Source organism: Chiroxiphia lanceolata, chromosome Z (genome assembly GCF_009829145.1).
Source record: "Chiroxiphia lanceolata isolate bChiLan1 chromosome Z, bChiLan1.pri, whole genome shotgun sequence".
NCBI classification, from domain to species: domain Eukaryota; kingdom Metazoa; phylum Chordata; class Aves; order Passeriformes; family Pipridae; genus Chiroxiphia; species Chiroxiphia lanceolata.
The window spans coordinates 33,345,045-33,361,138 of record NC_045671.1 but is presented as its reverse complement, the minus strand read 5'-3'; the positions used below and the strand labels follow the sequence as shown (position 1 = coordinate 33,361,138).

At 41.1% G+C, this 16,094-nt stretch overlaps 1 protein-coding gene across 3 annotated transcripts; it reads left to right on the top strand.

Annotated features, from left to right (window-relative positions):
- Positions 1-1,595: 1,595 nt before the first annotated feature.
- PLIN2 (perilipin 2) lies at positions 1,596-16,026 on the top strand. 3 transcript variants are annotated; one of them, XM_032676091.1, is made up of 9 exons: positions 1,596-1,747; positions 3,778-3,834; positions 3,911-4,106; positions 4,765-4,847; positions 5,369-5,654; positions 5,969-6,153; positions 6,893-7,027; positions 7,711-8,001; positions 14,772-16,026. In XM_032676091.1, the coding sequence occupies exons 2-9, from the start codon at positions 3,805-3,807 to the stop codon at positions 14,904-14,906; spliced, it is 1,341 nt and encodes a 446-aa protein (XP_032531982.1). In that variant the 5' UTR covers positions 1,596-1,747; positions 3,778-3,804; the 3' UTR covers positions 14,907-16,026. The 3 variants fall into 3 exon arrangements, with proteins under 3 accessions (XP_032531982.1, XP_032531984.1, XP_032531983.1); XM_032676092.1 differs by lacking the exon at positions 1,596-1,747 and adding an exon at positions 1,972-2,101; XM_032676093.1 differs by lacking the exon at positions 14,772-16,026 and having other exon boundaries at positions 7,711-9,033.
- Positions 16,027-16,094: the final 68 nt, after the last annotated feature.

Genomic DNA, 16,094 nt, shown 5'->3' with positions numbered 1-16,094 from the left:
GCACTAACAGAGCTTACTGGCCCTGCCCAGCCTTCCCCAGACCCTCCCGCATCCTGCCACATCAGCTCCGCAGGACTGCCAGCCCCTGCCCCAGTGAGGCCAGAGCAGGGTCATGCTCTGGCTCCCCTCAACCCTGCTGAACCCTGGGGTTGTTGTCCCAGCAACTCCTCCATTTGAGTGTACTAAAGTCGTAAGAAAAGCTGAAGGACCCATATTCTATCTATCACTGCTGTCTCTGGCAGAACTGTGCTACAGAGCTTGTGAGGCTGAAATCCTCCTTATCATGGAGGATATTATAATGAGTTTAAAAGAGATGCACTGGAGGAGAGACAAGTTCATTGTCTTATCCATTATCTCATATCTTTAAATTATTTTTTTTCTGAGGTTAAGGATAGGTAGGTTGACTTACATTCTACAATAGTAATTGTAGAATTGAAGGAATGAAAATTCTTTCATTAAATGCATTACATGACTTTAAACATCTCCCTTTGCCTCATGGAGAAGAAGAGTAGGGTCTACTATTATTGCCTTCCTCTTTTAGCAAGGGCTGGCGGTGCATGTTTTTGCATTATATGTTACTACTGCTTTACTTGATGCTGTCCAGCCTTCCTCTTCTTCAGTCTTGGCTGGGACCACACCTACTTCTGTTCTAAGATATTTGAGGAATTTGGTCCATCCAAGAGGTAACATCATCCTCTTTCTCCCCCAGCTTCCCCCTCAGCCATAACCCAGGCAATGATCTCAAGAGGCAAGTTCCTAGATTTCCAGGAATTCGGATAAGCTTCTCTGAGTTCATCAAATACAGAAGGGCACCTAGTTGTGAAGAAAAACATGTCCAGAATATAAATACTTAGCCTGCCAAGGACTGTTGAGGAGTTGATGCTGTCTCTAGTTACTACATTCTGGCAGAGTGTGTCCCTGGGCTATGGAAGTTGCAGGTGTTCCCGTACTGCAAATAGTGGTGATATACATTAATAAATAAATCCCTGGAATACTCAAGAATTCTCAATAGAGACACTCCTGAGAAAAGGGGTTAATTTATTTTGTGGTTGTCATGGGTACACTGAGTGGTTTACACTTGAGAAGCCACATGACTGTGACTGAGAAAAAAAAGGGAGGTCTCAGATGACAACAATGGAATCAAAGGAGTGAGGTGCCTGTAAATGTTTGGTATGCATCCTAGCAGAAGTGTAATAGATCAGTTCGGAGAAGTGAAAATTTCTGTTTTATTCCAGTTATTCTGCTCTGCATGAAGTTGTGGCAGGGAGGGTTTAGGTTAGATATTAGAAAAATGGTTGGGCACTGGAACAAGCTCCCCATGGAAGTGGTCACAGCACCAAGCCTGACAGAGTCCAAGATGCATTTAGACTATGCTGTCATGTTGTGACTCTTGGGGCTGTCCTGCGCAAGGCCAGGAGCTGGACTCGATGACCTTTGCGAGTCCCTTCCAGCTCAGCATATTCTGTGATTCCCTGACGTGTCCTTCTGCAAGCCCAGTCGCACAGGACTCTCCTTTCCGGGACTCGGCAGCAGTGCCCTCCCGCTGACCGCCGCGGGGTCACTACGTGTGGGCCCCGCCCCGCGACGGCGGTGACGCGCGACGGCGGTAACGCCCCAGAAATAGCGGGGCGAGGCCGGGGTTCCCCAGTCGGCGGCAGCGGCGCCCGTGACCCTGACCCTGCCCGTGCTCCAGGCGGCGGCGGCGGCGGCGGCGGCGGCGGCGGCGGCTCCTGCTTCCTCCTCCCGGGTGAGTACGGCAGCCCCGGTGCTCCGGCCCGGCTCTCGCCGGCCACAAGAGCCCTCGGCGCCCGCCCGCCCCGCGGCGCTAACTCCGCAATATGGTGGAGCCTCGGGCGGAGCGGGCGGGGGCTGCGGCTCCGGGTGCGGCGCTCGCCATGGGGCCGCCCCTGCTGCCTCCGCCCTCGCGGGCCCCTCGCCCCGCGTCCCAGTGGGTTTTGGTAGGCTGGCAGAAGTTCTTTTGGGACCAGAAAGTCTCGAGATCCTCGAACGCCCCCGGGAGTGGCGTTGAAAAGCCTCGTCCCGGAAGCGGCCCGTGGTGGCACTTGGGAAACTGGGGTGCCTTCCTGCCTGGGGTAGAGCGGTGAGCCGGGACGGGCGCCGTGACGGTTCTGCATGGCTGTCGTGCTGCTTGCTGGTCTTTCACTTCCTCCCATAGCGAGGGGAGAAAGTAGAAATTAAATTTGTGACGTAGCTCAGTGTGCTTTCCTGTTTAGAATCTTTTGCTGTCTCTGAAATATGCTTGGACTTCGATTCCAGGCATCTTACTCACCTGCTCCAGAGAAGCGGATCTGACTTTTGCCAGGGCTAAACATCTTCAAGGGATCTATGAAACCGTGCAAGATCCTAGTTATCTTCATCTTCTTTAAGAGCAGGAATAACTTCAGGGGCTAACTGTTATGATTTAGTGACTAGTGTGTGGATGGATCTTGTGGGACGCATTACAGATATTGAGTAATCTTTTAAGTAAGGGCCCTTCCTCATTCCCCATTCCAGATTCTGTGCTGCTAGCCTCTTCTGTTATGCAGCATGCTTTGCACTTCATAGTGCAATTTAGATGTACTCCAGGTAATCTGACTTGTAATGCTATGTGAGAAATAGAACATGTTTTTGGGGTATTTCAGTTCTTGATAAATGGAAGGAAAACTTCTCTGTTACTGCTGTAACCCTTGTCTGTTACCTCCTTGTGTGTTCCATGTACAGTGGTTAATCTCATTACAGGCATTACTGTATGGGACATATATGTTAATATGTGCAAATATGCCTATAAAATATTAACAGCATGCCTTTGTCCTTGTTCCCCATTATGTAATGGGGAAAAGTTTTACTTTACCTCAGGGGGAATATTAACACACTCCTTTTGATGCTGTCATATGTATGAGACAGAAAACTGCTGTTGGCTCTTTGACAAACCTAGCAGAAGGCCTTGTAAACCACCGTCCTTTTGAGAATGGCCTCTTAGTTTGCCTTTTTGTTGCCTTCATTTATACAGGTTCTTCTGGAACCTAAATGTCATGTGAAATTTTCAATGCAAAAAGTACTTCTTGCACATTTAGTTCACCCTACATGTGTATGATGTACACATGACAATGTGCTTCTGTGTTCTCTCATTATGTGGTACTGCAATGCCACTTCTTTTATAGGGTTCATGTGGGGAAAGCTGTTAGTATTTTCTCCATGGGAATACATGTTGGAATACATGTTGAGTAATGTAGACTTGCTGAATAACCAATGTTTGCAACCTGCTTCAGTGGGGGATGGGTAATATTTTAGCCTAATTTAGCATGCTCTGTGTGTTATAGGAATGCTAACTTTTAAGCAGGCTGAACAAGTGTGAGCCCTAGGTGGGCTCCCTACAGAAGATGTGATCTGATTAAAGATGTTGCTGGTGGATTCTTTGTCTGACTTGGACATCCTAAACTAGATTTTAGTGCCTTGTGGCCTGGCTCAACAGATAAACCCAGTTGTATCTTAATTCTTCTAGAAAAATAAAGGAATCCACCAGCTGGTAACTCTGGTTATTCAGCAATGAACTGCTGTATCTCGAAGCCTGTCTCGTGTATGTGCCGTGATTGTGTTGCCTAAACCAAGTTTTGGATTTCTAAATTGTTACAATAAAATCTAATTCCTGTATGCAAGAAGTGAACATTCTGATCCCATTAAATGGAGTGGATCACAAGAAGGTTGTTGGTTTCAAAGTTTGGTGCTTAGATAAAGTGGATATGAGAACACCGTGTCTTGAATATGCTTCTTTCACAGACTGTGTAAGGTTCAAGACCTGAAAAAATGGCATTGGCAGCAATTGATCCACAGCAGGTATGTCTTAGTCCCATATTTTTTTTGTCTAGATCAGAAAAATAGGAGTCAGCTAACACCTTTCTCTTTTAAACAGAATATTGTATTGAGGGTTGTCAACCTTCCTTTGGTGAGCTCCACCTATGATATGGTCTCTACAGCTTACATCACCACTAAGGATAACCATCCTTATTTGAAGTCAGTATGTGAGGTAGCAGAGAAAGGAGTGAAGACAATTACATCGGTAGCTGTGACAAGTGCTATGCCTATCATCCAGAAGCTGGAACCGCAAAGTAAGGCAAAGATGAAGCTGTTGATAACTTCAGTTCAGCTGATTGTTTTATATATCCAGATGCACTTATAGTTTAACATGGTAATGCAGGTCTGGAGTGCTGTCTCGGGTAGCTGACTAAACCTGTTGCCTAGCCTAAGTAACTGATTATAGATGGGTATTACTTAAAAAAAAAAAATAGTGCAGAGCGAAAGCAGATTCCATCTTTTGTAGTACTAAACTGATTGACTCCTTTTGATATGCAGGATGATTAAGTAATCTCTTGCTCAACACCTTTCTTGCCTTTCACCTGGTTTCAAATGCTACTGTTTCACTTCCTCACACTGAGGACTGGTTACTTTGGAAACTGTGTCACAAGGCTGTCCTAACCCGGAGCCTGGTTTCATGATATGGCAACGGGCAAGGTGTTTCAGCTTTTTCTATAGTTGCTTGTAAATTATTGAATGGATTTTCTCTGCCTACAAGTGATTTTTTTTTTTTTTCTGGCACTGTAAATCTGCCTTATTCTTGGGCTTTGTTGCCTCAAATCTCACTGGAGGGGGAAGTAAACTACTTTTAAGAGTGTTGCATGAGTTCCGTTTCAAGGGGAATTTTCAATTTGAGTTATTTATACCAGGGGAAAAAACAATTAAAGCCAACTCTTGTAATTTCTTTTATAGTTGTAGTTGCCAACAACTATGCATGTATAGGTCTAGACAAAATTGAAGAGAGGCTGCCTATACTGAATCAACCGACTGATAAGGTAAGTTCTTTCCATGTAAATATGCTAAGGTGAAGAACCATACACCCTTCTTTTTTTTTATCACTGAAAACCAGGGAGACAGATTTCAAAAAGCCGTGCTTGAACCACAGCTTTAAAGCAATGAGGAAGTCACAGGTGTAGCTGTCAAACTGTTTGACGCCTTTGTGAGGCCATTAAGCATTTTTTACTTTAAGTTTTTTCATCGTTTGACACCTCTGTCTATAGATGCAGTTCACTGGCGGGTGTGATTTTTTTACACTCAGGTCTTTGTCTCTTTCCTGCTCAGTGTGAATAAAATAGTGGTTGGGTTACAATCCCTGAAGTGTTTTGAGCTGAAGGCTGCATGGCAGTCATATCTTGTTGTGTCTTGTATATATGTTTTCAGGACATATGTTTTCAGGGCAGAATTTTTCCTAGATAACCTATACTTTTACAAACTTTAACATAAATTTATTATTTCCTGGATTATGTAGCTCTCACCAATAAATATTTTTAGTCAATCAATGTATTTCCTATGGCAGGTTGTTGCCAATGCCAAGGATGTAGTTGTTGGAGCCAGAGAAGCTGTAACAACCACTGTGACTGGTGCCAAGGAAACTGTTGCTCACACAATCACTGGAGTTGTGGGCAAGACTAAAGAAGCAATGCAAGACAGCTTAGAAATGACAAAGTCAGTTGTCAATGGGAGCATTAACGCTGTCCTGAGAAGTCGTGTGGTGCAAATGGTGAGCAGTGGAGTGGACAGTGCTCTCACTAAATCAGAGACCCTTGTAGACCAGTATTTCCCACTTACAGAAGCAGAACTAGGTAAGACCAATTGAAGCTTTGATTTTGTTGGAATGCTTGTATTAGCGAGAAAGAAGCAATCATCCATTTATTGCTTATTTCCAGTGGGGAGGGAGCATGTACTTCCTAAGCTGCCTTTTGCCTTGCTGGGTGTAATGACATCTTCAGAGGGGAAACATAATGAAAGTAAGGATTTCCATGTATGATGATCTATCTTGTTGCTAAAGGACTACTCAGCAACTTTGGTATTCAGCTGTTACTAGGCAGATAAAATTGTCTCAGACCTCTTTAAGTTTTCCTCCAGTGATCAATTTGCTTCCTTTCAACATACGTAGAGAAAGAAGCTGCAAATGTTGAAGGTTTTGAAGTTGGAGTTCAAAAGCCAAGCTACTATGTTAGATTAGGATCCCTGTCTTCAAAACTCCGCACACGTGCCTACCAACAAGCCTTAAACAAAGTTAAAGATGCTAAACAGAAAAGCCAGGAGACAATCTCTCAGCTCCACCACACTGTTAGTCTGGTAAGTTTTGAGCTTTCACTTGAGGTATAAAAAGCAAATTTTGGCATAGTTTTAGAGTGAAGAAAACAGCCAAAAGAGCAATAGGAAGACTGGAATTGCTGCCTCACACTAAATGCATTTTCTAAATACAAAGCATTTGCCATTAAGAGATTTTCATCACCATTCAGGAGATGTCCTAAATCAGGCTGAGCTGCGATTGTGCAGCTGCTTGTAACTGTAAGCACTGCAGAAATAAAAGTGACATATTTAAAATTGTATTCATGTTTTTTAGTTCTGGATTTGACACTTGATTCAGTGACAAAAGTGTTTTGCAATTTAGACACACTTCAGTTCTTTAGGTCCTTTATGTTAACAAAATGTCAGATTCCTTTGGGGCTTGCTGCTCTTGCTGGTTCTGTCTCTGGGCATTCAGTAATCTTATCCTAACAACGTACCTTTATGTACAGGGCAAACTGCACATAAAGAGTCATGGCCACCTGTACACTTTCAGTTCCTTCTGTAGGATGCCAGTGGGGGACGCGGAAATGGTTGAGGCAGAGGGGAACACTACATAATGTCTCAAAACTGCTCCCAGTGTTCAATTCTTTGAAGACAAGAAACACATTCTTATACTCCCAAAGTCCTTTATACCGAACTTCTGACGTATTTAGAAAGAAGATTACAAAACAGTCAAGGTAGGGTAGCCTTAAAGGAACTGCTTGGACTCTTTGCTCTACTTCCTTATTTGGCTGTCTTTCAGATCGAGTATGCCAGAAAGAACATGAATAGTGCCAATAAGAAACTTCTTGGTGCTCAGGAAAAGCTTTATCAATCCTGGGTAGAATGGAAGAAAAATACAGGCCAAAATGACGGTGGTGAACTGCGTAGTGCTGAGGTAAATAGATGTAAATGTACACTAGAGATAAATGGATTGTATACTGTGAAGGTAATGGAAAACTAACAGTCCCTGAAGTGTGCATCAGAGAAGCTTATGTGCAAACATGAAATCGGGATGCTGAAGCTCAGGGCAGTTGACTAGTAAAAAGTAGGGGACCCAAGCTCTTAAATGAGCCTACTTCCTGCAAACATTCTAGGGTTCATTCCCCTCTCATGAGAATGCTCATCCTGTTTGGTATGTGAACCTGTGTTGGGATGTCCATATGTAAATCAGCTAGAACTCACTTATCTGATGTGTCCAGACCAGAAATAACAATTTGTCAGCATAAAGCAGTCTTAGGCACAGGCTCAGGTAGTCCTACATGTAACTTTAAACAGTGGTTCATTGATTAGAATATACTTACCTGCTGTGACTTGTTATCCGGAGCTGAAACAAGAGTCTGCTTGTCTGTCACTAGGCAGAAGCCATCAATGTTTCTGTTCACAAAGTACCTGAGTGCTGAAGAGATATCAAGTACTTTTAAGTCTCTGACTCTTCAGACTTAAGGCCCATTTTATTATCTGCTATAGCGTTATTTCACTTATATCCCCTTTACTTTGCTTCTTCATGTATCTTGAGCAACATAAAGTTGCTACAGTCATAAAATGACACTAATATGCTGTTATACTTTTTCTTTCTAGTACATTGAGTCAAGAACTCTAGCTATTGCACAGAGCCTCACTCAGCAACTTCAGACCACTTGCCTCACACTGGTCTCAAGCCTACAGGGGCTGCCGCAGAATGTGCAGGATCAGGTTTACAGTGTTGGGTCAATGGCAGGTGATGTCTACCAGAGCTTTCGGTCTGCATCCTCCTTCCAAGAATTATCAGACAGCTTTCTTACAGCTAGTAAAGGACAGCTGAAGAAAATGAAGGAGTCTCTGGATGATGTGATGGATTATCTTGTTAACAACACGCCTCTCAACTTGCTGGTAGGTCCCTTTTACCCACAGTTGCCTGGCATTCAGCATGCTGAGAGCAAAGGTGAAGGGGAGAAAAATTCCAACCAGAAAGACAAACAGCCTGAACACACTACTGAATAAACTGCATAGCATGCGTGTACTCTGCTGACTGACAAAATGAGTGGCCTTACCAAGTGTAGCTGTCAAAAAGCCTTGGTGAAAAATCCATAAATATAGGAGTAGGGGAATCTACAGAGACAGGACACACTTATATATAAGCTGTGTATTGTCCTGTGTAGTTAAGCCACTCTAAAAACTCAAACTATCTCAAGTGCCTAAGTATTGTCAGCTTACAGTTGTCAAGATGCCTTGTTTGTCTGTCGAGAAACCTCACTATGCTTATCTGTGGTATTAATACCATTAGTATAAATGAAACCTACCCTAACTAAAGCTTTTGTTTTGTTCCTTGATCTCTACCAGAAGGCTATAAAAGCCTTAATACTATGAAATGCATTTAAAAGCCCTGCAGTCTATGTACGCTTTCAGTCTATGTTTGCTGCAGATCACACTTTTGATAATTATGGATCTGTCTCAGACTCTATTCCTACACAATTCATGACAAAAGTTCTGTGAGCGCAGGACACCAAAGCTGAAAGTGGGGTTTCTGAACGGGTCAGCTGGAGTTAAATGCTGTGACAGTGTTAACATTAATATAAACTTAACTATTGTTTAACACAGTAACTTGACCACAGAATCATAGAATATGTCAAACTGGAAGGGACCCATAAGCATCATCAAGTCCAACTTCCTGCTCCTCGCAGGATTACCTAAACTAAACCATATGATTAAGAGTGTCGTCCAGATGCTCCTTGAATGTTTCCTTGGGGACCCTGCTTCAGTGATGGACCAAATAATTATCAATACATTTTTTTTCATATGCAGTATAAAGGTATTCATTCATGCTGTTTGTACCCAGGTGCCTGCTGTTGTCCGTGTGTGTTTTTTATAGGCATCCTTTTGTAATTCATGTTGTATGTTAGTAATAAATGCTTTAGTAGCCAACATCTGTCTCCATTTCAGTGGTGTTTTAAAACAGAGTAACTTGCTCTTCTGTGACTCCTTCAAACCAGGTCTAGCAGAAAGCAAGCTTGACATGCAAATGAGATAGATGTGCATTGAAAATGTGTTTGTGTATCTATAGATAGATAAGATATTGCTGCAGCATTTCCTTCCTCCCTTAGAGTCTGTGTGCATCCCTCCACTGAATCTTAGCTTTACTGCTGCTTTTTTTGATCCTTGCTGTTGTCCACCTTTAATGATGACCTAAGCTGTGGGCTACTGGATGTTTTAATATTGAAAAAAGAAGGATATGCACAAAAGAACCCTCTCCTCCCTTCACAGTAGGTGTTTGGTGTGCATGAAACTGCTGGCTGTCTGTTGGCTCCCTATAAACAGTGTATACTTCTCAGCTGCAACACCAGTTTAAACTTGTTTAACTTTATCTAACCTCCTTTGAACTTGAGTGACAAATGTACATTAACACTCAGCTACTTGGGTACAGTTTTTCCTCGGTAAATACTGTGAATCCCTCCACTGGAAAAGAATTACTGTCACTAGGAAATAAGCTTTCTTGGTTTGGGGCTGTCCAGGTAAGTTGTATCTGTGTTCCTAGTGCATGCCCTGTACAACTTTTGAGTTGCAATCATTTAGTGTAGCAATGCTGACCACCATTTTCAAAGAGGTCACCAAATAGTGTGAAGGAAGTGGAGTTCAAAGGAAGCATATCACATAGTGGCACGTTGCTTCATGGAACAATACCTCCGTCTGGCACAATGTGGGCACTAAAGCAAGTCACCTGTTATCTAGCCATCTACTGTGAGAGGGATTGCTTAGCTGTTAAGTCAGCTTTGGCCTAGAAGTGTGGGGAAGACTTTTTAAGCACAATATTAAACAAATTTTAACAACATAATTAAAAGTGTTATCTATAATCCTCCCTGCTTTAAATATTTACTTTATATAGGGGAGTTGTTTAGCATAAAATTAACATGAGAGGATGAGATACTCTCTTCCAATTAGTGCCTGAGTTAAGACTTCTGGAGTGCTTTCAGCAATTAACTTCTTTTAAAGTTTACTTGAACTATTGCATGAGCCAGCCAGAGACTATCCTTCTTTATCTCCATTTATAATAAAATTTTAGAGTGCATCCACTGTTGTAGATGTGTTCAGCAACAGAATGGAACTAATTAGGTCTGGGAGCAGCTGGCTGTTTAAAGAAGGGAATTCCCATTCTTCTATACATTTTAAAATCTAATTGCTCTGGGACTTCATCTTGAGCTGATCAATCAAATAAAATACCGAAACTTTTCACTGTTTTTCTTTTTAAGCATTGAGAAATAAACAGCATCATCTGCTATTAGTGAACAAGCAGTACATCTCTGTTCTGCCCTAAGTTGTGCTACTGGTTCGTACTCTTACATGGCTGTCCAGCTTTACTAAGCCTCAGCAAGCAGATGAAATAGAAAGCAAGGGAAACTGATACTAGCCTAGTGAGCATGGTGAGGCACTTCTCCCTCACCATGCGCTATTGTGTTGCTTCTGTGTAAAGTTCATTGACTTCTGACAGCTGACCTATGACTGGTGGCTGCAAACAGTAGTGTCTGGTTAAATGCTGGGCTTATAGCCTGTTAGTCTAAAATGCTATATTTAGGTTCCTGTGCTGTGCTATTGTGATAAGTGGTAGTTTTGTTGCATGCTGCCCAGGCACTGAGTGCTTTAAGTTTTATCCACCCCCCCATCCCCTAAATAGAATTAGGAACCCTTTCCTAGTGGAAGAAAGGACTGACTAACAGCAAATAAGTATATTCCTGATTCATTATATAGAATAAAGTTCTCTGGATTGAGATTATTATACTCTGCTAATACAGACAGCACTGAATGTTTAAATTGAATTGCAGCTGGAGCTTGTGTGGGTATCTTCTTGTAGGCGATTTAGCACAGCATATCCCCACGCTCTAGTCTTACTGCAGCTGTACAGACAGAACTTATTTTTCTCTAGTGCAGCAAGAGAGAGCAACTATTAAAATGCCCACTGGAGGCAAGAATGATGCAGACACCTTCCAAAGTCATCTTTCTCTTTTTGCTACTGTTGTTTTTGACTGAAGTTGAGGTGCTTCCTTTCAAATAAAGGAAGGAAACCAGAGCAGAGTTTGCTCATGAATTTTCCTGCCATCCTACCTGTTTCTCTGTAATTGCATGTATCGAACAATTCAGGTGCACTGCACAGAAACTTGCTTGCTCTTAGTCCAAAATCACTTTTGAGGATATAGCTTGGGCTAGAAAGCTGTGAAGTTTCTCTAAGCTGTGAAGTTACCTTCTAAAAAAGGTAAGACCATATGTGTTGAAAATGATAGGAAATAAGTTCAACTCTTTGCAGCAAGGCAGATAAACTAGATGAAATGGAAGCGTGTCAAAGGCTGATAGCCGTACAAAACCTGGGAAGATAAAGGTTAAAATAATAACATAAATACCTAGGCTATTTAGTGTTTATTTAGAATTCAGATACTGTTTCTCTTTAAGAGATCACTCAAAAATTGTTCATGCTAGTTGACACTTCCTCCTTTTAGGTGCAGTCAACAGAGAACTGTTATTCTATCATTGCAAATAATCCTTTTCTACAAGAGCTCTAAATATAAGCATTTGTAAATAGCTCCGTATGGTACGCAAGTTTTGCAAACGTCATATTTATAGCATTGGCCAAAGCCAAATTACAAGATTTGTATAAGAACTGGAGTTGCAGCTGGTTTGCCTCAAACTAAAGAAAGGTGAAAAACTTTTGAAATGTCATCTATTCTTCAAGATTAATTTTTTTGCATTAGTATTTTCCGGAATTCAAGTTAGAATAATATTTTATAGCTAGCAAAATAGGTGAAAGGGTTTGGGAACAACTGATGAATTATTTTTTGTTATTTAAAAAAAAGCATAACTACCAAGGAAAAACTTATTTAAACCATCTAATTAAAAAGAGGAAACAGAACTAAACATTTTTAAGCATGATCTGTTAGTAATTTGCATGATCAGAAAGTTTTACATGCCACAGCTTGCTAGAGGTGTTGCATAGTGTTTTGTTAAATTTATTTGTGTTCATATTAAGGTGGCAGTTTCACTTCTTTTGGATAATACAGTCTCTGATGACTAAAAATAGGTGCTTTGTTTTGAAAATGCACAAAATGAGAGTGATTTGTGGCTCAGTTCTGAAAACATATTTAGCAAGAAAAAATTGATCAAAGTTGTTAGTATTGATGTTACTGTTTGTGTATGAAGACAGCAAAACACTGAAGTATGTTCTGTACTATTCCATGTAAGGTTTTTGCCAGTTTTGCACTTTTCTGTATAAATGATTTAACTGCATCTTATGGAGAAATAGCATGAAGAAGGGTTGTATCTTATCCTTCTTGCAAGAATTGATAGGAAGTTGAAACAAAGCAGTAAGTCAGCTGTGAAAAGTGGTATGGAAGTGAAGGTCCTTTACCTAAGCAATCCCGTAATGCCAAGAGCTTTGCATTGATTTAGTTAAGACTGGTGCAGATGTTAGAATGTACAATTCTAATACAATTTAGCATGTTCCAAACTGAGATAAATCATACTGGCATCCACTCTGTTTTACTCTGATGCTGACATACACTTCAATATGAAATTCTTTCATGGCTATGAAAATCTTACTGTTACAGTAAAGGAGTCAGGTGCTTTTACTGCCTGCATTAAGAAGATGAGGAAAGCACAAACTTAAATTTCAGTGATTATTCTGTTATCAGTAAGAACAACACGGATAAGAGTAAAAGCCTCTTAAATGTAGGATATGGTAAAAATTTTCACTGGTCAGGCACAGTTACTGAACATGGTTATGTGTCCTGCTCAGTGTAAATAAAGAATAAACCAACTCATTTAAACAATTCCTTTGGGCACATTTTTAAATGGTTTTGTGTATGGACTACTTAGCCTTAGTCTTGTTAAGATACCCTGATTTATACTACAGTATGGAATACAGGGTCATATACTGATAGTGGGAAAACTTGTTGATTTCTCTAAGTTCAGTAATTACAGTTTTAGGTAAATTGCAATAAGCAGAAAGATGCAAGACAATTGTTCCTGGTAGAAAGATGTGTTTCCCTCATTCTTAGTGCCTTTTGATTTTGATTTTTTTGAGACAAAAATTACAGATCTCATTTTGATCAAGCTTAGGTTGTCAACAGTTGTGCCTGAAAAGTCACACACTGCTTAAGTTCTTCTAAAACTCAGTTTTAATTAATAAGTCCCTGGTGTCCTATGACTACCAACTCCGTAAGAAACTGAGTGATTCACATGCAGCGATTCCGTGCTGTGTACAGCCTGGTAGCTGAAACAGTAATCCCCATATAATTTGATATATTCTCTGCCCTTCTGACATGTCTTCAAAGCAGGCACAGCATAGCTTTTTTCTTGCCTGCTGTCTTTCATAAAAGTAAGTCATAAGGTGTTTTGCAGTTAGGGAATGGATTAAAACTGCTTCTCCAGTCAGCACTGAGATTAAGTTACAGAAATGCATAGAAACCTCTGCAAATTGTTGCTGCTTTGAACATGCAGAACCGAAGTCCTTTCAGCATGCAACAGTTGTTATTTGCTGATACTGTATCTGGCTCCAAGTATGTCTCCTCACCAACATTAAAACTAACTACTAATCAAACTACAGATGTAAGCATTTTTCACTTGGTGTAAAAAATTTACGGTTATGAGTAAATTGCTTAATTATATCCCATTTTTCAGAAGAGCCTAAGTAATCTAAGTCCTTCTAAAGGGACTTAAGGGTTGGGACTTAAGCTCCTAAGTGTCTTAGCCAACATTTTTAGAAGTCTGTAACATCCATGTATCCACTAATGTCTCTAGCAATTCCTGAAACCTGGTGCTGCTTAACAGTACAGAATACTACACATGTAGTTAAAACAGAGACAAAAGTGAGATTGCAGTTCCAGATATTTGTTTCCTCAGGAAAGGTTTAATTCAGTAGGCAGGCAGGGCAGTACAGAGCAATCCATATCAATCTCCTCAGGGCAGATTACTTAATATAGTCCATTGCCTTTATGGAAAGAAGAAAGGCAAAGTAATTTTAAAAACCTCCTTTCTTAATTTTCCAGTCACCACTTTTACCAGTTTCACCAAATTCAGTCCACTGAGTTCATCTCTGTTCCATCTCTAATGTGAGGGTCAAAACCACACAGGTACCCCCAGAATACCAGGCAGTGGAAGGATTTAGGAGAATTTATTTTCAGAGTCAAGAACACTTAACATATCAGCACAAAACTGCACCAGGCCTAGGAAAAGAAGATATGCCTGCTGTTCTCGGGGCTTTTATCGTCCCAGGCCCTCCCAGCCTTCAAACATGTCCGTAAGAACTTATCTTTTCTCATGCCAGGAAGAGCTTCTCTGGAATGCAGGAAGAGAAAATATCTAAAACTGTCTCTGGCCAAAGAGGAAAGCTTTCTAAAGTGAAAATCCCTAATCTCCTCACAGTAAAATCTTCTGGAAGGGCCTTCTACACTTATATCTACTATAGAATCCTGTCTTCCAAGCAACTGATCTATATCTTGCATAGTATTTGGTCTGTGTTAATGCTATGTGTTTCATATGTGACTGAGCATATTTCACTCTGTATTCAGTATATTGGGTCTGATTTCTAGAGATGCTATGCATCTTTGTGTCATGACTTCAGAAAGGAGTACTGCACAAATTTGTTTAGTTAAATTGATTGAAATTTCATTCTGACACAGGTTCCAGATTTCACTATTACAGACCTGTCTTCAGAGTCAGATGATATCCCAGACATTTTGGATTTGGATGAAGAGGATCAACAAGACTTTTCACGCACAAATGGCCCTTACACTACAGGGCAAAGAGCTGAATAGAGAAGGATAAAAATCTTATTTTGATACAATGTACCTTTGCCATGTTTAATTTAGATTTCTCCTTTTTAAAGGTGAACCTGCCTAGTTTAGGGATTATGGGGATATTTTTTTAAAAATCACTGCCGTTTCATTTAGCTGCATCAAAAATCTGGGTTTTTTTTCTACATAAGGAATGCACACTACATTAATTCATTAGCATAGGTGTCAAGCTCCCATTCTGTAAGACAGGTTAGCCTAACCAGTGTATCCAACTGATCTGATCTTTGTTAATGATTTGTTCTCCTGCTGATAGCGGCCATGAGAACACCCCAGTGCTTTGCATAAAGGGCTGCCAACAAAAGGAGTTGATGAGGATTTGCCCACAAAATTTCCCCTTTCAGTCTACCTGAAAAGCAGTTCTGTATCTACCTCTTTGCTACTGGAAGGGGTAAGAGACTTTGTCTATCTCAGATTTTCTCAAGTTCTTTTTGTTAGGCTCTGCACCTACAGAGCTTAGAAGCTTAGAGCTTTCCTTTGGCAAGAGTGCTTTATGCACAGAAGGACTCCCTTTCTTTCCACATACCTTCTGTGTGCAAATATTTTGGCCATTGTGATGCTATCAGTTGTGGCACCTAAGACTAGAAGAGGGTAAATGCTTAAAAATTAAAGTTTTTCAGGAATAAGGGTAGCAGTTAGAAAAGGTAAGAGACTGTAAGAAGTGAGGGAAAAGGGAGGATGAAGAGATACAGATGTGGGACAAAAGAAAATTGAAAAGAAAAAAAGAGGGAATTGAACGTGAGGATACTTCTGGTAACAGTGTGGGGACTTTTTCTGTTTAAATAAAATGTCGGTTACTTTTTGAGGAATGTTGAGGCCGCGTTTGCTCGCACACAGTAAGTTCTGTAGGAGTTGGGGGGAGTGAGAACAGGGCTGGAGGCGGGCTTGTTAACATTTGTTTTTAAGGACCAGACCGAGCTGCTCCGCCGGGGCGATGCAGCCCGTCGGGAGCCGTGTCACGGCACTGATCCGTCCAGCGCCGCCGCACCGCATCGCCCTACTGCGCGGCACCCTGGGAGAGACTGCTTGTGAGCACTTGCAAGTCTAGTCACTGAAATGCCTTGAAATAAAAATTTGAACCGCACAGCCCGCTTGCCGGTGTGGTTTTTTTTTTTTGTTTTTTTTTTTTTGTTTTTTCAGTTTGTTTGTTTG

Bases quoted from the DNA above. Each gene is read 5' to 3' on its own strand.
- PLIN2 (XM_032676091.1), top strand. From the start codon at position 3,805: ATGGCATTGGCAGCAATTGATCCACAGCAG. The intron at 3,835-3,910 runs GTATGTCTTAGT...TCTTTTAAACAG, and splicing joins CAGCAATTGATCCACAGCAG to AATATTGTATTGAGGGTTGT. The intron at 8,002-14,771 runs GTAGGTCCCTTT...ATTCTGACACAG, and splicing joins ACACGCCTCTCAACTTGCTG to GTTCCAGATTTCACTATTAC.